This window comes from Jaculus jaculus, chromosome 8 (assembly GCF_020740685.1).
Source record: "Jaculus jaculus isolate mJacJac1 chromosome 8, mJacJac1.mat.Y.cur, whole genome shotgun sequence".
In the NCBI taxonomy this organism is placed as follows: domain Eukaryota; kingdom Metazoa; phylum Chordata; class Mammalia; order Rodentia; family Dipodidae; genus Jaculus; species Jaculus jaculus.
In genome coordinates, this window is record NC_059109.1 from 53,817,437 (window position 1) to 53,841,166 (window position 23,730).

Consider the following 23,730-nt stretch of genomic DNA (forward strand, 5'->3'; position numbering starts at 1 on the left):
GCCATCTCTCCAGTCCCAATTAAAATAAATTTTGCAGGACTGGGTAAATGTCTCACTGGGTAAGAACACATGTGGCAAGCATGAACTAAGTGAGACCTGAGACAGCCTGAGTTCCACCCACAAGCATCCTTGTAAAGAGCTGGGTGTGGCCACATTCAGTCCTGTGGAGTCCAGTCAATTGCTAGGGCTCACTGGTCAAACAGTCTGACCAAAAATGGCAGTGTCGAGACTGGAGAGATGGCTTAGCAGTTAAGGCACTTGCCTGCAAAGCCTAAGGACCCAGGCTCGACTCCCCAGGACCCACATTAGCCAGATGCATAAGGGGGTGCATGCATCTGGAGTTTGTTTTCAGTGGCTGGAGGCCCTGGTGCACCCATTCTCTCTCTCTCAAATAAATAAATAAGTAAATAAATATAAAATATTTTTTTAAATGGCAGCTTCAGGTTCAATGACTCTGCCTCAAGGAAACGAGGCTGGAAACACTTGGTGTTCACCTGTGGCCTCGGACAAACACGTGTGCAGGGGTTATGCACACCCATGCACAACTATCCATACACATACCACACCTATCACCACAACAACGTTTTTGGAAGTTGCCAAGAACAATATTTTAATCAGATTAACATATAAAAATTTCCTGATCATTTTGCCATTTACTGGACATTTTGGTGACAGAAGAAAAATGGCCTTTTCACAGGCTTCCAAAGCTCTACTGAGAACACATCACTGAATTATAATCATAATTAATTCAATGACAGTATTTTATATAATTAAAAAAAAACATCCTGTATAACTATACTTACAATTTTAAGATAGTTTCAAATAAACTCAGCCTGAACAAGTATGGGTAATGTACTTCCTGCCTGAGCACTAGAAACCCTTGCAAGGACAGAACAAGGGACCACACACATCCAAGGTAAAGGGACAGGCTTGGCTAACCTGCGTTAGTACAGCAAAGGCTTAAGAGTGCCGTCTATGAAATTCAGTAACCCAAAAGAACATGAGCCATCAGAATCCTGGAACACTTGTAAGGATTTTCCTAATGCTCCAAGATGAGGGTCAGTTAGGATAATTTTATTTCATGACTGCAAATCATGTCTTTCCCCTGCTTCTTACAGATAATACTGCTCTAGTCAGAAAGAGACCTTTCTAAAGGCTGGTGAACACTTATGCCTTCATACATTTCATGCAATGTGTTCTCATCATGCCATACACTTCGGAAGCACTTCTCACCACTACTTAAACTCAATGAATTTGTCTGATGTGCTTCCAGGTCTGTCTCCTTCACTGTATCCCTGCACCTAAATGCACCGCAGCTATGAAGGACGGCCCAGGAAGATGCTTACTAGGTATTACTCGATGAGGAAAATAAGCTGTGCAGCATCACTGTAGGTTTTGTTTTAGTCATCTGAACATGTATTAAGGACTGGAAAGTTATCAAAAGATTTTCTAGTATCCTTACATCTTTAAAAAGTACTTATAATTACAAAAGGAAAAGAGAAATCATACGACAGCTTAGATAAGTGGTTACAATTAACATAACCAATAATAACATTACACTTCTTCAGCTATAATACTGAGAACAAAGTCTCCCAAGAGTGTTTCATTGGTGAGAAATACCCAACATCAATGTTACACTTCCTGAGCTTGGTGACTGCATTGTGATATTAGAAAACAACTGCATTTGTAAGAAATATACACAGTCAATCAGGCACATCTGTGATGGCAGCCCCATCATTGTAACTCTTAGTGATGGTAGTCATCTAGTATGTATACACACACTACTGCACCATGATGTTCATACAAAGACAAAATTGCCCGATGACACATTTCTCATTGAGCAATGCATTTGACAGTTATTTAGAAAAAAATACTATTGCTGGGGGGAGGGGGAAAGAAACATGTGACAAATTGTTAAAAATTGGTGAACCTGGGTTATAGTATTTTAAGAGTTCTTTGTTCCAACCACCTTCACTGCAAGCATGAAAATTATGAGTTTAAAATAAGAACAATCCAAAAACAATTATACTGACAAAATCAATAGACCTTCATCCTAAGTTACAGTTTGAATCTGCCTTCTAGAAATAAACTGGTCTTCAGCTCATCAGGCACAGCTGTTTTCTTCTTTTCCAACTTACAGAAAACACACAAACTATAAAAGCATTGAACAATTTCAATTCATGTGAATAGGAGGTAACAAGTTAATTATCTTCCAAGCTAGAAAATTCTTCTCTGTTAAATAAGTTTTCATATAAAGTCAAGTCCTTCTGACTTAAGGATGGTTTCACAGTCTTCAGTGATTTCAGGAAGTGCTTGTGTTCCACTGCAGTTGCTTCCAGTCCATTTTCTTGCAGTGCCAGCAAAGCAGCCTGTAAAAGACCACAGCAGGGAGCAGTTCATTTGCTTCCTTTTAAAATTAACAATAACACAAAACTACAATCTGAACCTAACTCCTCATTCTCACTTTGTATGATTCCAACACTCATGTCATTAGAAAGGTTAAGCTAAAAGAGTGATTAAAATTTATGTACCAGATTTTACAGTTTTCCTACATTAAAAATGATGGAGCCAGGCGTGGTGGTGCATGCCTTTAATCCCAGCACTTGGGAGGCAGAGGTAGGAGGATTGCTGTGAGTTCTAGGCCACCCTGAGACTCCATAGTGAATTCCAGGTCAGCCTGGGCTAGAGTGAGACCCTACCTCAAAAAAAAAAAAAAAGTGATGGAGGGCTAGAGATGATGGAGGGCTAGAGATGACTTAGCAGTTAAGGCACCTGCCTGCAAAGCAAAAGGACCCAGGTTCGATTCCCCAGGACCCACATAAGCCAGATGCACTAGGGGCTGTACACATCTGGAGTTCGTCTGCAGTGGCTAGAGGCCCTGGCATGCCTAACCTCTCTCTCTCCCTGCCTATTTCTCAAATAAATAAAAATAAAACATTTTTTTTTTAATGATGGAAAAAGCAAACTGTAGAATGTATACTTATAAGTCCATATATAGTTTAAATGTAAGAAAATCTTGACTTCAGAGTAGTTAAAAATTTTGGATAGCACTGATCATGAGTGAAAACATCCTATGCTCTCTAGCAAGCAATTCTTGTAGCTGTATGCTTGTGTGAAAGACTTAACGCCACACATACACCAACAGACATGGGCAACTATTCTTAGCATAATTCAGAATAGCACAAAAGCAGAAAATTCAAATGTACAAATTTAGTAAATAAAATACACTAGAATATTACAAAATAATGGGAACCAACTATGACTATACACCAACCAGATAAATTTCAAACAATCCTGAGCACTCAGAAAACACAATAAACCAAGTTCCATTTGGATCAAACTCAAGAGCTAGCACAACCAGTCTCTAGTGTTGAGGGTCAAGAGTAGATCCTTCTGGGAGGATACAGGGAACCAACAGTGGGAAAGGGTCCAAAGGGAGAATCTGGCACACTGATAATCTATTTCTAAACACAAGTGAGTTATAAAAATGTAATCAATTACATTCATTCAATAAGCTATATCCATATGACCTAAATTTTATATTTAGTAAGAGCTTACAAAGAAAGAAAAACCTACAATGGTTTTATCTGTACTCAAAATAAAACCTAAACACTTGAATGTGGCTTCCCAGTAACCTAGTGATCTGGCCCTGTCCACTTCACATCTAATTCTTGCTATGATGCACTTTAAGAGCCAACAGTGTCATGTTCTTTCTTAATTCACACTATGCTCTCCGTGGTCAGCTCACCTATTTCCCCAAGAAAGCTTTCTCTGACAGCCCATGTCTAGCTGATGCTTTCCTCTGTGCTCCCACAGCACCCTTACTTTCCCTGACTTACTGCTAAACTGCCTGCGTGCACCTCCCCTCACCCCCAAACAGAGGCTCTGTCACAGAGGAGCCACATCTGTGTGCTTCTATCACATGGTGTCAGTCACATACAAATCATTTTAGCCAACACTTCAGACTGAAGACTTGAAGAGATACAGAATGTTGTGACCTATAGATTACTAATTAGCTTACTTCTCTGCAGAGGTTTCTAAGATCAGCTCCAGAGAAAAAGCAGGTTTCTGCTGCCAGGCTTTCTAAGGAAACATCAGGTCCTATAGGCATGGTTTTCGTACAGACTTTTAAAATAGAAAGTCTGCCCTGTAGTAAAATAAAAACAGTATGTTTACAATCTTATAACATTTATGTTTGACACTAATGTATTAAATATTTTAAGTTTGGGGCTGGGACTGGAGAGATAATGGCTTAGCAGTTAAGGCACTTGCCTGCAAAGCCTAAGGACCCAGGTTCAATTCCCCAGCACCCATGTAAGCCAGATGCACAAGGTGGCACATGCAGCTAGAGTTTGTTTGCAGCAGATTCAGGCCTTGGCATGCCCATTCTCTTTCTCCCTCTCTCAAATTAATTAATTAATTAAAAATACTTTGTTTGAATTTTTTATCCTATTATATGAAAGTATATATATTTGAGAATCAGTCAATAAAAATAACACTTCTTGGGCTGGAGAGATGGCTTAGCAGTTAAGGCATATACCTGCGAAGCCTAAGGACCCAGATTCAATTCTCCAGGTCCCACATAAGCCAGATGCACATGGTGGCACATGCACTGGAGTTCTTTTGCAGTAGCTAGAAGCCCTTGCATGCCCATATTCTCTCTCTCTCTCTCTCTCTCTCTCAGATAAATAAAATAGATAATGTTTAAAAACTAACATTTCTTGTTTCTGAAAAGACGAAAGCTTGAGTCATCAACAGTCCTAATGATAATGGTAAAAATAGTGACATCACAAAAACTTTAAATACTTTCATAATTAAAATTTTAAAAGCATCAGACTGAGATAGAAGAACTGCTGTGAGTTTGAGGCCAGCATGAGGCTAGAGTTCCAGGTCAGCCTGAGCTAGACCATACCTTAAAAAAAAAGGCAAATAAATAAATAATGAAAAGTAGTTAACAACAGACATAACTCTTTATGAAACAAGATGAATCTTTTAAGTTCAAATACTGCTATTACCATTTTTAGAAGCATATACATAAATTATTATACACAATTTAAAAATATTAAACAGTTAATTTTGTCAATCCCTTCAAAATTTGATAAAAGCTAAGAAAGGAAACAATTCCTTCTTAGAGTCTCTGACTACCCACCAGTGGCTCGGGACATTAAGGGGAAAGGGCAGACCAACTGTGGACACAGGGCAGTGTTTGCACTCCCAGGTCTTTGCTCCGAGAACGAGGGCACTGACTCAGATAATCTCCAAAGCCTGTTCAGCCCCTCTGATGCTTTCAGAGTGCTCCATTTAGGTTACACAATAATGTTAAGCAGAACCAGGTCTGCAACACGGAAGTCAGGTAAATACCTTACTTTCAGGTGTGTGCTTCCAGAAAGCAGGACTAGTGTCCAACAAGGACAAACCAAAATGACAATTTTATGAAAAGCCACCAGACAAGGAAGAACTAAAAGCCAGGTATTGAGCAGGATGCCACCCCTACACCAAACTGTGATAATGCAATCCTGCCAAACTCCTCGGGGCACAAACACTGAGGTGCAAGAATTCAAAATGTGTCCAGTGATTACCTCTTGATCTGGAGGAGGAACATAAATGATCTTATCTAATCTTCCAGGTCGTAACAAAGCAGCATCTAGCACATCAGGTCTGTTTGTTGCCGCAACAATCATGACAGCTTGATTAAAAACTTCTTGACACTCTGAAGGCAAACATAAAACATAAGGCAGTCAATGAATTCTTAATTATTGAAATTTGTTCAAGTTAAATGACATATCAGAAGGCCATTTGCTCTTAGAGATAACCTTTCCTTGGGAGCAGAATGCAAACATCCCCTTATCCAGATCAGGCACCTTGTTGATACCAAGATACCCCATAAACAACAGGTGAAGCAAAGGGCTACTGTTTTTGTGCAAAGGGACAGCCAAGCCCAAGAGACATTCCTTGAGATAACTGCTAAAGAGCCCTTACAACACAGCCAAGAGCACCTGGCCAGTGAGTCAAATGCACCCAAGCACTCAGCGAGTGATTACAACTTAGAAGCTACTGAAAAGACACAAGTGCATGGCTGACAGGCGGAGGTGCTCAGCTCTGAGAAGCTTTGTTGGCTTATCCTCAAAGGCACAGATTCCATTTACTCTCTGCTCTTCTTTCCAGAGGCAGAAACAATGACAGCCTATCTGAAGTTATGCCAACCCTGCGTTAAGGGGAGACACTTAGAAGCAGACAGAGTAAGGCCTGAGATCAAAATCAGAATTGCTTGTTGAGTTGAATCAACAGAGCAGTCTTCACTGACGTCATCCCTCAGTCATGAGCTTCCAGCATTTTAACAGGCTGGATGAACACCTCAAGACAGCACCATGAGAAGTCCTGTTGCATCACAGGCTCTTTCTAATTCCAGTCTGGTTTACTTCAATCGAGCCATTGTAACTCTCCTTCCCTGGAACAATTTTCAAAATGGACAAGAACAGGTCTTCGTTTTCTGTGAGTTTCTAATTTATAGAATTACCCAAGTAATAATCTGCTTTGTTTTACACAAAAATTTTGAGAAAAGGATCAGAAGTGCTTCTTTAAGATACAGATCTAACACATTCCCTCCTCCATTTCTCACTCTTAGGAAAATAAGATTTTATTCGCATGTTATCTAATTTGTTACAAAATTTTTCACCTTTCCTGGCCAAATCACAATTTTTATCAGCCCTGTAAAATTCCCAACAGAGTTACTGAAATCACATCAATTTTTTGTTTGTTTGTTGGCTGTTCACCCCCCACACACCCTGCCCCAGGAAGGGTCTCACTCTAGTCCAGGCTCACTTAGAACTCATTCTGTGGTCCCAGGCTGGCCTCGAACTCACAGTGAGCCCCCTACCTCTGCCTGAGTGCTGGGATTAAAGATGTGTGCCACATCAATCCTTCTAAAGGGTGAATTCAGCAAAAAAAAAAACCAATAGTTGGCCTGGACTTCTGGTGTCCAGGCTGATAAGTACCTCTTTGTTTTTTTCAGCTCCTGGTATTTACCCTGTTGACTTGACTTACTTCCTCTTCTCTCTATGGTCTTAACTCCCACACCATCTAATTCATTCAGGAGAACAGAAAGGACTCGCTCTTGAACATCACATCCCGCACTGCTGACTGAGCGAGACCCCAAGATTGAATCAATTTCATCTAAGAACACAATTGCCGGAGTATTGGCTCTTGCTTGTTGAAATACCTTTTGTTAGGGAGAAAAATATTTAAAAAATAATGTTACACACTATCCATGTGACACTATGTTCTCTGCATTACTATTTGTATTTTAAAATATGGAAGATGGAGAGATGGCTTAGCAGTTAAAGGTGTCTGCTTGCAAAGCCTTCTGGCCCAGGTTCAGTTCACAAGCTACCCAGGTATGCAAAAAAGTGGTAATATACACAGACAAATAAACAGATTAGAAAGATAGATAGACAGACAGAGAGAGACAGACAGGCGAATAAAAAAGTAAGGCTGGAGAGATGCTCAGCAGTTAAGTAGGCTTCCTGTGCAAGCTTGAGGGCTTGAGGAGGCTTGAGACTGCCTGAATTCAAATCCCAGGTCCTATGTAAAACAGCTGGGCATGGCCACACAAGCCTGCAGCCCATCTCAACAGGGGAGCAGAAACCCAAGAATTTTGGGATCCCCACAATCTCTAGAATTAGTAAAAGTAGACTCGGGCTCAAAACAAAACCAAGCAGAAGACAGATGAAGCGGTTGACCAGATGTCCCACGACAGTCTGTGCAGGTGAGCACCACCTGGAGAGCATGGCGGAGCCGCAAAGACACGCACATGACCATACACCACACACCCCGCACCACACACATTCACAAGCCAAAAACTACGGATAAAAACTAAGAAGAGATAAAACAGAAAAACGAAGATGCTAAGCGCATGAGAACTGGGGAATGAGGAAGTAAAACAAGGATGCACTGATAAGAAGGAATTAAGAAGTCATATTCTTTAAGAAAGGGTCCCTCACTTAAACAACACATAATGCTTAACTGGAAAAACGGGTATTAATATTTTTTAAAATAAGACTTATCAAGCATGAAATAGAAGTCAAAAGTAAACTTAAATGCAATGGAAGATAAACGAACCTGAGACAAGACTTTTTCTGAATCTCCGACAAAAGGTGAGAAAAGATCGGCTCCACTCACTGAAACGAAAGAACAGTGACAGCCTGTGGCCAGGGCCCTCACCAGCGTGGTCTTAGCACACCCAGGGGGACCGTAGAGCAGAAGGCCCTTTGGCGGTGTCAGACCCATCCTAACAAATTCCTGAGGGTATTTCAGAGGCCACTCAATGCACTGTAAACAGACACAGAGAAAGACCTGTTTTAGTTTAGCATCTTCATTCATCTGACATTTCTATGCAGCATGCCAGGAGCAGAAATGTAGTCTGTTCTCCACACAAGACCCAAGGCTCATACAACAAATCAAGTTACATTACTTCCTGCTTAAAGACCGTTAATGACTTCCTCTCAGAACTACCCACAGTCCATATCTAAACTGAGTTCTCTGCAGTTTACAAGGCCTTTCACAATCTATCTTCCCCAAACCAGGCTCATTCCACCTCAGGGCCTTTATCTGCTATACTGTACTCTGCTTCAACTTTCCTCCAATGTCTTCATCACTCTTCTTCATCACTCCAAGCCTCAGCTCCTGTGTATTTCCTTGCAAAAGTCTTTCCAATCACCTGAGAATCCCTCCCTCTAGCCACTGTCTGTGCTGCTGCCTTTTACTGTTAAAGCTCCTATGAACTTACATATAACCTGCACACATCCTGCATATGCTTTAAATCATCTCTAGATTACTTAAAATGCCTCATATAAGCACTATGCATAGTTTTTATACTGTGCTGTTAAGAGAATAATAAAGTCTATATATATTCAGTACAGACACAAGCCGCCTCACCACCCAAATATATTGAACAGTTGATGGAATCCACTGGACATACATCCCACAGATGCTCCTGCACTAACCTCAATGACTCAGATAAATGGTTCTAACAGTCTGTATAGCTCAAAGAGCTTTAAGCATTTACATCTAGCTCTTTATAGAAAACCTGTTAGCCTCTGTTCTGGATTATAATCAACTCCTTAAAGCAAAACAACATACAGGGGGTTCAGGTGAGTGGCATAGATAAATTCTGTTGACAACTTGATCAGATTAGGGATCCACAACCGTTCCTCTTGAGTAGCTCTCTGAGGTTACTTCCAGGAAACATTAAACGAAGGAAGAAGTCCTCCCTCCACAGTAAGCCCTTCCCCCGAGGTGGGCAGTCCTCCAGGAGGGGGGCTTTATGTAAGGAAGCTCTGGGAGAAAAGAGCCCCTCCCTCCCACCTGGCTGCTGGTGCTGCTTGCTGGTGAGCTTCACTTGCATGTACATCTTTCCTGTTCAGCTGTCCTTCCTTGGTATTGGAACCAAGTTTCCCCAGCTTTCCAATGCGGACTGAAGATCAGTGGATCTCCAGGAATCCTCCAGGCCCTCAGTGCTGGACTGGAATTGATGAGGTATTTAGCCACATGGGCTAAGCAGCTACAGGGTTCTTTGTCTGTTAGGCTTGCAGGCTGTTACTGCTGGACTGCCATAAATCAATCCAATAGATCCCCCTTTTAATACAATTCATTCCATCAGTTCTGTTCCTCTAAAGAACCCTAATACAGTGGGAAAACATGAAAACTGCTTTCATATCTTCTTTAACAGAAGTTTGATTATTATTTTTAAAAAAGTGACCACTTAGGATTGCTTGAATTCAAGGCCAGCCTGAGACTACATAGTGAATTCTAGGTCAGCCTGGGCTAGAGTGAGACCCTACCTTAGATAAATAAATAAATGAATGAATGAAAGTGACCACTGGATTTAGTTAACATGGCAAGAACAGTTTCAGTGCAGTCTATCCACATTATAAATGCACAGAATGTTAAAGAACATTCTACTAGCCTAAGCAGATTAACGGTTACCTGTTTTAACTTCAGTTTTACATCTTCAAGGCCACCAATTTGCTCCCAGCCAACAGGTTTGGTATCCGTGAGCCCAATGGAACTGCGAAATGATGAGGGCTGGATCTTTTTAAAAGCTTCAAGGAAGTCTGTGTCATCAATCACAGGACTGTTTTGGTTCTGAAGAAATATACCCCCAAGCACACCGATAGGTGAGTGGGCCTTTTTTGTACTACACAGCACAAATGTTCTTTATACATTCTCTTTTGAACTTGCAATGCAAGAGATTTATGTGCAGTACAGAAGAGCACTGCAAACCTCTCCACCAGTTCCCCCAGGAGTCATCCAAAAGATGAACCTTTTGTACACTCTATTTCATAGATAAGCAAAGTGAATCATGAATCACATCTAACCTGCACTTTTCCTTTTTCACTTATCTTAATAATCTTTCCAAGCCAACTAATGCAGTTCTGTCACTCTTTTGGAAAACTGAGTAACACACTACTGTATAAGTATACCACAATTCAACTACATCCTTTGATAAACATTAGGCCATTCCCAGTCTTGTTATAAAAACAAAGCTAAGGAATGGAGAGATGGCTCAGTGGTTAAGGCACTTGCCTACAAAGTCAAACAACCTGGGTTCAAATCCCAAGTACCCATGTAAAGCCAGACAGCTTGTCATATGCATCTGGAGTTCATCCATAGTCAATGGAGGCCCTAACATACCCATCTGTTCCCCCCCCCACCGCCCCGCCAACCTCCTGCTTACAAAGTGTATCTGGCTTTACATGGGTACTTGGGATTTGAACCCAGATTGCAGAGCAAGCACTTTACCAACTGAGCCATCTCAGCCACCCAAGTTCAAGTCACCTATATAAATAATTTCCTTATTACCAACCTTAATGAGCCACATTAATTTCTTACCCTCCAATAATATGAAGCTGTTTTCCTCCCGTCATCCAATACTTAATATTATCAAATTTCCCCCCCACCTTTTTTTTGGTTTTAAGAGGTACCATCTCACTCTAGCCCAGGCTGACCTGGAATTCACTATGCAGTCTCAGGTTGGTCTTGACCTCACAGTGATCCTCCTACCTCTGCCTCTAGAGTCTGGGATTAAAGGGGTGCACCATCACACCTGGCTATTAAACTTTTAAGCTTTTAACATGACAGAAGGAATGGTACTCAACACTGTGTTTTTAAATTTCTTCAATTCATAGTGAATAGGGAATAATGCAATTAGGACATCACTTTTCTTGCTCAGGAGAGGCTACTTTGCTCAAGAACAGAATCATATGATGAGGAGAGGATATTTTATTTCTAAAAATATCTCCTCAAAGGCAAAGGGAAAAAACAGTAACTACACAGTGGAGAAACTGGCCACCATTCTAACTGGTTGATGAAAGTCACCTTGATTGATCAAAGCAGGCTCTCACTCTATATCTCAGGTTTCCTGGAACTCAGGGCAATCCTCCAATTTCAGGCCTCCAGAGTGCTGGGATTAAAGGTGTGTGCCACCACACTCAGCATGAGGGCAATTTTAAATTTCAACTTCTTTAAAAAAAAATGAATATTTTTGGTTTACTGGTAATCTTATCTTGCCTTGTGGGTTTTGTTTTACTGATGCAAAAAGTTCTTTCTTATGAAGGAAACTGGGCTGGAAGCTATTTTCCTTGTCTTAAGTTAGTTTATTTGTTTTGCTATCACCCAAATGTTCAAATTAGTAATCATGTTCTCTCTGCCTGCTAGGTTTGATATTGTACTTGGGAAGGCCATCTGCAGCAAACACTACGCTTCAATTTTTTTTTTTTTTTTTTTTTTCGAGGTAGGGTCTCACTCTAGCCCAGGCTGACCTGGAATTCACTATGGAGTCTCAGGGTGGCCTCGAACTCCCTCCTACCTCTGCCTCCCAAGTGCTGGGATTAAAGGCATGCACCACCACGCCCAGCTAACGCTTCAATTTTATAAGAAGTCTCCTTTACATTTTGATACAGAGGCCTTACTTTTTTTGTATTATTTATATTTATAATTGTTTGTATATTAAAATTTTTTATGTATTTTTTTAATTTTTGTTTGTGAGAGAAGGAGAAAGAATAGGCATACCAGGGCCTCTGGCCACTGCAAACTCCAGACGTATACACCACCTCGTGCATCTGGCTTACATGTCCTGGGGAATCAAACCTGGGTCCTCAAGCTTTCCAGGCCTTAACCACTAAGCCATCTCTCCAGCCCTTACACTAAATTCTAAACATTGGGTTGTCCATAAATTCTCATTTTTCCTTCTGTATGTCTTTGAGAGAAAGAGGAAAAGAGAGAGGGTAGGAAAAAGTAGAGTAAGGGCGGACCAGGGCCTCCTGTCACCATAGGTTAACTCCAGATGCACGAGCCACTTGTGTTTTATGTGACTAGTGGGGAATTGGCCCTAGGCCATCTCTCCAACCACAAATTCTCATTTTTCAACAAGCTACCTCATTAATATAAAATTACATATGTGAGTATGTATGTATGTATGTATGTATGTATGTATGTAGAGCTATTATGAATAGTATCCCCCAAAAACTATTGACAATCATAATCTCTAAGAAGTGATAGTTCAGGCAAATTTTATTTTCCTTTTACTTTTCTATCTTACTTAATTTCTCACAAAGAAAGCTAATATGGTGGGCTGGAGAGATGGCTTAGCAGTTAAGACGCTTGCCTGAAAAGCCAAAGGACCTAGGTTCAATTCCCCAGGACCCACGTAAACAGATGCACAAGGTGGAGCATGTGTCTGGAGTTTGTTTGCAGTGGCTGGAGGCCCTGGCGTGCCCATTCTCTCCCCCTCCCTCTCTCTTTCTCTCTCTCTCTCTCTCTCTCTCTCTCTCAAATAATATATATTTTTAAAAAAAGAAAGAAAGAAAGCTAATATGTAGCTGGGGTGATGCCAGCCTAGATTCAATTCTCCAATACTCATGTAAAGCCAGTTTCACAGTGACACATACATCTGGACGCTGTTTGTAGTAGCAAGAGGCCCTGTCACCCCCATTCTCTGTATTTCTTTCCCCACTTACAAATAAGTAAAAATATTTTAAAACAAAAGAAAGATAATATAAAAATTTTTGAGTAGTTATGTGGAGGTTGGGGACTGAGCCGCTAAAAGTGCTTGTTTACAAAGCCTGATGACCCAGGTTTAACTCTCCAGCAACCATATAAAGCTAAATGCAGTGATACATGTATCTGGAGTTCCTTTACAGAGGCAAGAGATCTTGGTGTGCCCATACATAAATGCAAATATGGATTTTTAAAAAATATTTTATTTGTTTATTTGTTCATTAGAAAGGAAGAGAGAATGGGCATGCCAGGGCCTCTAGCCACTGCATATGAACTCCAGACATGTGCACCCTTGTACAGCTGGCTTACATGGGTCCTGGGGAATCAAACCTGGGTCCTTAGGCTTCGCAGGCAAATGCCGTAACCACTAAGCCATTTCATTTCCCTAGCCCCCGCAAATATGTACTTTTTAAATACAATTATGTAATGCTTAAAGATGGGGACACATTCTGAGAAATGCACATAATTTTGTTATTGTTGCAAACCTACAACCTAGCCTGTTGTGTATTTGGTCTGTTGTTGATCAAGACTCTTATAAAGTACATGACTATAGCATTTCATTTGGTAGTATTAGATGTTGATACTCGACTATTCATTTTCAGACAATTACCAACTAATATTTGAAAATCTCCCTTCAAAATCATTTGCATGTTTGTTATTTCATTTGAATCTCATAACTGGTTGGCATATAATTTTTTCCCGTGTCTATTAAATTATATTTCTAATCCATTACTAGGACTATTTCTATTAAAAATAGAAATTACATTTCTAACCCACTACTAGGACTGTAACCTCCTTTGACGGAGGTCCCTCAACTGTCTAATGAGGGAAAGAAAAGATGGAGCCAATACCTTCCCCGAGGTCTCTGTCCCTTCTTCCTTTTTGCCTTTCTTGCTTTCAGTTGCCCTGGTTGTTTCTGAACTCAGCCATCGCCTGAGGTAATTATACTCAGGCAGACCCCTCCTGAAGGAACAGTGAGCTGAGTGGCGCACTAAGCCACAGCGCTTAAGATCAAACCTGGAACTTCAAAACAGAAGGAACCCTCAGAGTAAGCTTCTTCCCATCCACGGTACTCTCCCACAAAGGACTATGTTCCCACACCTGTACACACCGGGCTCACTAAAACCTCAGTTTTGGTCCTAAGCCCTTAATATAAAGGGATTAGAGGTTATATAACTTCTTATTGCCCTTCGTGTAAAAATAAGGAAAGGGCAGTGAGGAAGAATATAATTACTTAAGTAAAAGTTTTTTTTTTTTTATAATTTAAGACAAATTATCCTTTTACAATTTAAGATCAAAAAACAATTTTGATAACTGAGGCTGAAAATGTCCCAGAATCCTCAGCTTGCTGAAATTATTTGCTGAAAAGGCTTAGAGATTCAGGATTATTATATAGTAAATGACTGAATTTAAATCAGTGGTGTTGAGAAGTATATTTAAGGTCATAGCTTAAATATTTTTCAAGGTAATTGTGAACTAAAGAACTAAGTGTCAAAGACAAAGTTAAATGAAATCCCAGGTAATTGTCTCTTGGATTACAAAAGTTTATTTTCTCCACGACATGTAGAGATTAATAAAGAAAAATAAGTATCGTGACAATGGACAAATCTTTCAGATTAATATGGATAGGTCACAGAGATACTATATGTTGCATGATAGATATGATGAGAAAACCACCGGATATTTTGCTATTCTTGTAAAAACTGCAAATCCTGAACTAAACCATGAGGAAACACCAGTCAAACCCAAACAGAAGAATGACCTAGGTAATAGCTGACCTGAACTCTTTTGAAAAAGTTCTTAGAAGGAAGGGACAAAGGTAAGACTGAAAGATGGATCTAGATTAAGGTCTACTTAGGTTCAAGTGTCATATTGTAGTTAAAGTCTTATTTGTAGTAAATACAGACTTGGAAGTTTCCAAGTGTAAGCAGCCATGACTGCAGTGTTTTCTCAAACATTTGGCGGGCGGGGTGGGGGGGACATACATGGAAATGCAAACCCAATTAAAGAATGATAGGACAGTAGAATGTTACATTCAGAAAATCTGGGTGAAGGGCATAAGGAAATATTTTGTACTATTTTTGCAGCTTTTGTATGCCTAAAGTTGCTTCAAAAAAATAATTCTTTTGAGACCATACTGCCTATGCTGGTTGCTCTGCGTTTCAGCACTAGGGAGTTACTGTGGGGATGAGGAAAACTCATGGGTAGACCCAAGACTTGGCAATTTATGCCTATCTTCAGACAAATATTATTTACATGGAGTTGAGATGTAAATATACATATAGGAAATGTACTTGTGGAAGCTATCAATCACTCCAAGATGACTTACCAACACTTCTTTAACCTCAAAATTATCCTTCTACATTAATAAAAAGGTATGTATAGATGGTCAATACTTACCTTCTCGCCAGTAAGAAGAGCGCACATGGCTGCCTCCCTACAAAGTGCTGCAATGTCAGCGCCAACATAGCCAACAGTCATTTCTGCAAGGAGCCCCAAATCCACATGACTGGAGATGGGCATCTTTGAGGTGATCGCCTGCAGAATTGCCATTCTTTGTTTAAGCGTGGGAGCCCCAATGACAAGCTACAGGCAAAACAAAAACAGAAAAATTACAATATGCAATATAAAATCTTTATTCTCACAAGCATGTACAATAAAACATTCAGTGCAACATGCTAGACTATCATTTTAAAGCACACCTTTAGATTCTGACTACATAAAAACCTTAATTTTCCAGTGGGAGTAACAGTGGCTGTTAAGTTACACAATTAAGACATATGTCATTTTATTTTGGAGAACCTACAAAGACTAGGAATCAGGGATAGAATAAGTTAGTCTACATCCCTGGCCTTTTGGACCATTAATCACTAGTGCAATGAAAAAAATTTTTCTCAAGTCCTGACAATGTAATCAGCCTGGCAGGAAAATCTTCCAAAGAGACATTTGTGCCATTTCCTTTGGCTACCAGACTACTGAAACAATGAGCCCCAAGAAATTGAAATCTCATACTATGAGACAGAACACACCTTAACCAGGACTACTTAGTTATACATAGCCCTGGCCCTCTATTTAAACCTAAATCTCATGTCAAGACCTAGAAGGTGGACTTTTTGTTGCAGGGGTGGGGGAATGGCTACATTGAATAACTCTCTCCTGTTCTGCTTTTAACTATTGACTTGGCTGTTTTGAGTAGCTCCTTAAGGATGGGTGGCCAAACCTTGTATGTTGGTGCTGCCAGGGCACAGGCTCTAACTCTACCTCCAGTAACAAAAAAATTAAACTAATCCAAGTGTACAATCATAATTTCTCTTTAGAAGCATACCAAAAAGTTCAAATATCATTTTATCACTAACTTCAAAGTAGTTCTTAGCCACATGGGGAAAATGCAATCTGGGATCAAGCTTGTAAGGTACTGCAGATTCAATCTTAACTCGGGAGGCAACATCAGGACAGGCAGCTGTGTCCCAAGAAGGAATGGATATATCCAGACAAGCCAATGATGTCTGACTTAATCTACTTCTCTGCTACCCTCTCCATTTCTATTCCAATACATTTACTTTTTGAGGTCATCCTGCTTCAAGTGCTGATTCCAAAGCTATTAGAATTTAATGCATTTGCAACAAACCTAGTTATCCTAAGAATTAGCACTACTAAGGGCTAGAGAGATGGCTTAGTGGTTAAGGCACTTTGCCTGCGAAGTCCAAGGACCCGGGTTCGATTCCCCAGGACCCATGTAAGCCAGATGCACAAGGTGGCACATGCGTCTGGAGGCTACTTGTGGCGGCTACAGGCCCTGGTGCGCCCATTCTATGAGAGAGAGAAACAGAAGAAGAGGCAGAGAGAAAGAGAGAATGGGCATGCCAGGGCCTCCAGCCACTGCAAACGAACTCCAAACGCAGGCGCCCCCTTGTGCATCTGGCTTACATGGGTCCTGGAGAATTCAACCGGGGTCCTTAGGCTTCACAGGCAAACACCTTAACCATTAAGCCATTTCCCCAGTCCCAATAAATAATTTTTAAAATATATTTTTTTCATTTATTTATCTGACAGCAACAGACAGAGAAAGAGGCAGATACAGAGAATGGGCGCGCCAGGGCCTCCAGCCACTGCAAACTCCAGACGCGTGAGCCCCCTTAGGCATCTGGCTAACGTGGGTCCTGAGGAAACGTGCCTCGAACCGGGGTCCTTAGGCTTCACAGGCAAGCTTTTAACCATTAAGCCATCTCTCCAGCCCAATAAGGAATTTTTCAAAAAAAGAGTTAACAGAGCCAGGCGTGGTGGTGCCCGCATTTAATCCCAGCACTCAGGAGGCAGAGGTAGAAGGATCGCCACGAGCTCAAGGCCAGCCTGAGATTGCAAAGTGAATTACAGGTCAGCCCCAGCTAGAGTGAGACCCTACCTTTAAAAAAAGTGGGGTGGGGGGGCTGGAGGGATGGCTTAGCGTTTGCCTGCAAAGCCAAAGGACCCAGGTTGGATTCCCCAGGACCCACGTTAGCCAGATGCACAGGGGGCGCACGCGTCTGGCGTTTGCAGTGGGTGGAGGTCCTGGCTCGCCAGCCTCTTTCTCTCTAATAAATGAAATGCAAAAAAAAAAAAAATTTAAAGAATTTACATTACTGGTAATGCCACGAGCTGCACAACAAATTACTGGCCGCCTGGCTTCCCAGAACCACCTGACCTTGGAAATAATCAGGAATACAAAAGAGCCTCATCCAGGCATCAAAGGCACCCAAGGCCCGAAGAGACCGGTTTCCAGGGACCAGACAAGGACCACTAACCAGCCGGAGGTACTCACCTCTCGGTCGAATCGCCCGGGTCTGCGCAACGCTGGGTCCAGCGCGTCCGGCCTGTTGGTGGCTCCCACGACCAGGACCTCGCGATCCTGGCGGATACCATCCAGCAGCGTCAACACCTGGGCCACCACGCGGTTCTCGGGGGCTCGGAGCGGGCCGCCGCGGCGGGGGCACAAGGCGTCCACCTCGTCCAGGAAGAGCAGGCTGGGCCCGCGGCTGGCCATCTCCTGGGCGCGCTGGAAGACGCGCCGCACGTTCTCCTCGGTCTCCCCGGGCCGCGAGCCCTGCAGCGCGGGGCCGCACACGGCCAGCAGCTCGGCGCCCAGCTCGCGGGCCACGGCGCGCACCAGCTGGGTCTTGCCCACGCCCGGGGGGCCGGCCAGGAGCACCCCGCGAGGCACCACCAGCCCCAGCGCGGCCAGGGCGCGCGGGTACCGCCGTGGGAGGCGCAGGAGCTCCCGCAGCGAGTCGGCCGCCTCCGACAGACCTCCCAGCGGCATCTCGGCCCGCGGCTCCGCTCCGGACGGAGGCTCCTCGCTGAGGACGATGCGGGTCCCCGGAGTGACCAGCCCGGCAGGGTCGGGGTCAGGAGCCCCGCCGACGATGTGCAGGGCGGCCACCGGGCCCACGGCGCCGGGCGCAGCGGTCACCACGTGGCCCCGAGAGACCGGCCGGTTTCTCAGCAGCTCCTGCGCGGCCTCCAGCACCGCGGCCGCACTCGGGGTCCCCGGGGCGCCCGCCGGCGTCCGCAGCACCGGCCACACGGCGACGCGCCGCAGGGGCGGGCAGGGCACCAGCTGCAGGCTGCTCGGGCCGAGGCTCCCCGAGGACGCCCGCGCTCCGCCCGCCGCCCCGGGGCTCGCGCACTGCGGGTCCAGCTGCACAAAGCCGTCCGCTCCATCCCGCCGCGGCCAGGCGGTGCACAGGCAGGAGCCGCCGCCCGGCAGCGCGATCCTCACCGCCGAGCCCAGGCGCGCGCCCAGCGAGCGGAGGGCGGCCGGGCCCAGGCGGCAGCGCTGCGTGCCCCGGTCCCTGGCATCTACCGGCAGCAGTTTTAAGAGCGGCCCGTCGGGAAAGGGAGCCGAGTCCCGAGCCATGGCACAAGGAACGGCTGGGCCACGAAGCCCCGGCACGAAATCCGCTCGGGCAGCGAAAGGTGAAACTACGAGCTTCCGCGCCGGAAGCGGCTGGTGCGCATGCGCCAGGGATGACTTGCGAACAGCTGACTGACGGTCCCCGGAGCGAATGGGAAGGTGAGACGGTGCGCCCGCCCTTCGTAGAATTGTGGTCCTCTTTGCTAAAATGAAGTTGCTCTTCCCGGAGCTTTATGGTCCTTTCGGGGCGTCCGCGTGAGCTAGCATCACTGACGCATTGACCTTGAGCCTTAGAGGTCACGTTAGGAGTAACGAGCATGGCATACTCTTTCTCGCCCTCGAACTGGAGCATCTCTGCTGCTGCCACTGGCCTATCAACCAATGCTGTGAAGAAGCTCTGAGTCTTCCCGACGGGCACAGTATTTAGGGGTGCTCCAGTGATAACATCTTTTTGGTGACGTGTAGCTGAGATTACAGCCTTGGTGCCTACTGTACCCGGTGTTTCCAACCTGTTTGGAAAATCCGGGCAACCTTATATTTGCATATCAATTGAGAAGCAGTATGCGGCATCGAAAAAAGAGAAAAAGAAAGGAAAAGTGGGCTGATAGGTTTGTAGCACACCAGGGCATTTGTCAGACTCACTCCTTTGAATGGCAACAACTTAATCCCTAGTCTTCCGTTCCTGGACGAGTGCTTACTGCTTGGATACAGGACTACTACATCCCGATCCTAGCCGAGGCACTAACAATCTACACGCTCAAGACCACAGCCCACTGCTCTTTCCCTGTGCTTTCGGCCTTTCCTCTTCCACAAGAATTCTTTCCTCTTCCCAGAAAGTTAATTTTCTATATTTTTAAAATATTTTATATTTATTTGACAGAGAGAATGAGTGAGCCAGTAGGTACTAAGGAATAAATTTTGGGTCCTTTGGCTTTGCCAGCAAGCACCTTAACCACTAAGCCATCTCTTCAGCCCAATTTTCTATTTTAACAGAGAAGTATAGATATTACCTACAGAATGCAAGAAAACTATGCCTTGTTTTTAATTCTATTCGAGTTTACTACTTTATTTTTCCCACCTTTGCTGCAGCATTTGTTTTTTAATTTTGGTTTTTCAAGGTAGTGTCTTTCTCTAGTCCAAGCTAACCTGGAATTAGTCTCAGGCTGACCTCTAACTCACAGCCATCCTCCTTCCTCAGCCTTCCTGAGTGCTGAGATTAAAGGTGTATGCCACTAAACCCAGTTTTGTAATCTAAAGTTTATTCATTTATTGATTTGACAGAGAAAGAGGGGGGAGAGAGAGAGAATGGGCACCCCAGGGCCTCCAGCCACTGTAAACAAACTCCAGACATGGGTGCCCCTTGTGCTTCTGGCTAAAGCGAATCCTGAGGAATCGAACCTGGGTCCTTTGGCTTTGCAGGCAACCGCCTTAATGGCTGAGCCATCCCTACAGCCTTGCAATCTAAAATTTTAAGATAACAGTAGTTGATATTGGAGATAATGCCAAAGTTGGGAAGTTGATAGCAAACTAAAAGATAGAAACCTGAATAGGACTGTGGGGTACTGTCTGGAGCCTGAAGAGGGTGAGAAGAAGGGTCCCTGAGGAGGGTGAGAGGAAGCCTAATCCTAAAGCCATGGGCTCTGGCTTGTAATTCCCAGTGCCAGAAACCAGTTATACCCCACAGTGAGCTGTTAGAGAGACCTATGAGCTCCCTAAAAGAAGGCAGGCTCTTTTAAATTTTTTTGTTCATTTTTATTTATTTATTTGAAAGTGACAGACAGAGAGAGAAAGAGGCAGATAGAGAGAGAGAATGGGCGTGCCAGGGCCTCCAGCCACTGCAAACAAATTCCAGACGCATGCACTCCCTTGTGCATCTGGCTAACGTGGGTCCTGGGGAATTGAACCTGGAACCAAGGTCCTTAGGCTTCACAGGCAAGCGCTTAACTGCTAAGCCATCTCTCCAGCCCCAAGGCAGGCTCTTTTAAAGCATTACCCACCAGAGCTTAAATTAAAAAAAAAGACCCTATTTTGGAAGACACCACACGCTGCCAACACATGACATTGAGAGATGAAAGATCATGCTGGAATTTGGGAGGAAGCCAGCTCCCTGATGGCCAGCCCTCATAATGCTGGAAAGTGCTACATGAGCTGCTGGGAACATGGTCACCAACAGTAAACAATATGAGCAAGCAGGGGATCCTGCTAGATATGAAATCAACCAGCCTGACAAGACGTGCATGCCTGTGCAATAGTGACACTCAGCCTAGGTAGGTAACCAATGGCTCTCTGAGTTAGTAAGAAACCTGTGCAGTGAGAAGGAACTCAAAACTGGCACTGGGAACCAAGTTAGAATCCTATGGGGATGAGGGTCATGGACTCCAGTGAGAAACATCCACTAGTCTTTGGCCAACGAAGAGGCTACACCCATCAAAATTTCTCTTAATTAACTATGCTTATCCTCTTTAATCCATCTGCTCTCATTCTCCATTGGCAGATCTCTTTTCTCTTTTACAGAAGGCAGCAAAAATTGGGGAGAGGGCTGGAGAGATGACTCAGTTGTTAAGGCACTTTCCTGCAAGGCCTAATGACCTGATTCAATTCCCCAGTACCCAGCTTAAGCCAGATGCACAGTGGTGCATGCATCTAGAGTTCATTTGCAGCTGCTGAAGGCCCTAGCATGCCCATTTTCGTTCATGTTCTCTCTCACTATATGTGTGTGTGTGTGTGTGTGTGTGTGTGTGTATCCATCTCTCTATCTCTGTCCTCTCTTCTCTCTCTCTCTGCTTGTAAATAAATAAAAATATTTTTTTAATGGAGAGAATCAAAATCCATCAATGTGACAAGAAAAGACAGCTGACTCCCCATCATGACATGAGCCACCTCTTGCACATCAGCCAGGGTCCAGGTGACACCATAGAGGAAATAGCAAATTAAGCAAGTGTGCTGTTATCATGGGGAGCCTGGTAGACACTGAGGACACTCAAAACGTATCAAAACAGAAACCCAGAAGCTGCTGAGTGCTTAAGACTAAAGTAGTCTTATTTTTTTAATCATTTAAAAAATCAGTGTTTAGAATTTACATTCTTTCCTAATGGTCCTCCCCACTTTATAAACCAAGTGTTTTATATACAACAATTTCTTTTTAGAATTATACTTGCTGAAAAAGAAGATGAATGCCAGGTCTAAAACTGAGACCTGAGGTTAAAAATGTTCAAAAGGAAGCCAGGTGGGTGTGGTGGCGCATGGGGAGACAGAGGTAGGTGGATTGCTGTGAGTTCAAGACCACCCTGAGACTACACAGTTAATTCAAGGTCAACCTGGTCTAGAGTAAGACTACCTCAAAAAAACAAAAAAGTTCAAAAGGAATATATTAATTACTGTGTGATCAACTTTCAGATTTTAATTCTTATTTCCTTATGTATAATTCTTTAATTTTATATCATTTGTTGATTGAAATTTCAAAGCAAGGGCTGCACAGATGGCTTAGCAGTTAAGGCCCTCACCTGCAAACTCAAAGGACCAGGTATTACTCCCCAGGACATACAAAGCCAGAAGCAAACGATGGGACGTGTGTCTGGAGTTTGTTTAAAAAAATTTTTCTGTCAGCCGGGCGTGGTGGCGCACGCCTTTAATCCCAGCACTCGGGAGGCAGAGGTAGGAGGATCACTGAGAGTTCGAGCCCACCCTGAGACTACAGAGTGAATTTCAGGTCAGCCTGAGCCAGAGTGAGACCCTACCTTGAGAAAAAAAAAAATTTCTGTCAGGCATTGTGGTACATACCTTTAACCCCAACACTTGGGAGGGACAGGTAGGAGGATTGCTGTGAATTCAAGGCCAGCCTAAGACTACATAGTGAACTGCAGGTTGGCCTGGGCTAGACCCTACCTTGAAAAAAAAAATCACAACTTTACATTTTTAATTACTAACTTATGGGTAATAGACTGATACAGGCACATTTAATTAGGTCAACAAATCATTTCCTATTTAGTCATTTGGTGAATTAAAGCACCAAAAGTTTTAGCCACTAGAGGGAGCGCCAGACTAAGAAACCTGAAGCTTCAGGGCTGTTGGTGGACTTGAAGGTCTCAACTGTGACTTTTAGTAGGTTTTTCCTGGATTCACACCCAGCTACACGAAACATTTCATCTATATTATCTTGTTTATGTGTGGTATTATTATAGTGTTTGTTCAGGCTGATATGATAAAATACCATAAGCGAGGTAGGTTAATAATTCCTGAAGGTTTTGGAGGCTGGGAAGGGAAAGATCAAGGTGCTGGCCGGTTCAGTGTCATGTGACACTTTCCACTTTAGATGCCTTTGCACTGGTTCCTCACGCGGGGGGAGATAGGACAAGCTCTCACAGGCCTCTTTAGAAAGACACTATGAGTTACCTTACTCATTGCTGCGGCCAAGTATCTAAGAAGAAGTGGCTTTAAAAAGGAAAGGATCTTTTTTCAGATTACAGCTGGAAGGGGTACCTCTCATCGCGCTGTAAAGGGCATGGCAGCAGGAGCAGGAGACAAGCTGGCCTCATCCTCTTACAGTCAGAAGCAGAGGACAAACAGGAAGTAAGGCCAGGCTACAAAACCTCAAGGCCTGTCCCCAGTAACCCACTTCCTCTTGCAAGGCTTGAACTCCTGAAGCTTCTACAACCTTCCCAAATAGCAGAACCAACTAGGAACCAAGTGTCCAAACACAGGAGCCTATGGTAAATTTTATATTCAAGCCACACAGATACCAGTCTCCTTCGTGAGGGCTCCACTCTCAGAGGCCCATTGCTTCC

The 23,730-nt window shown here is 43.5% G+C and overlaps 1 protein-coding gene across 2 annotated transcripts; it reads right to left on the reverse strand.

Moving 5' to 3' along the window:
• Positions 1-481: 481 nt before the first annotated feature.
• Positions 482-19,026, reverse strand: Spata5l1 (spermatogenesis associated 5 like 1). Of its 2 annotated transcripts, XM_045157727.1 has the most exons (8): positions 17,855-19,026; positions 15,457-15,642; positions 9,985-10,143; positions 8,119-8,328; positions 7,027-7,219; positions 5,580-5,710; positions 4,022-4,147; positions 482-2,369 (listed from the first exon to the last, which is right to left on the reverse strand). In XM_045157727.1, the coding sequence occupies exons 1-8, from the start codon at positions 18,947-18,949 to the stop codon at positions 2,202-2,204; spliced, it is 2,268 nt and encodes a 755-aa protein (XP_045013662.1). In that variant the 5' UTR covers positions 18,950-19,026; the 3' UTR covers positions 482-2,201. The 2 variants fall into 2 exon arrangements, 1 of the variants encoding a protein (XP_045013662.1); XR_006638608.1 differs by lacking the exon at positions 482-2,369 and having other exon boundaries at positions 4,023-4,147; positions 6,996-7,219.
• Positions 19,027-23,730: the final 4,704 nt, after the last annotated feature.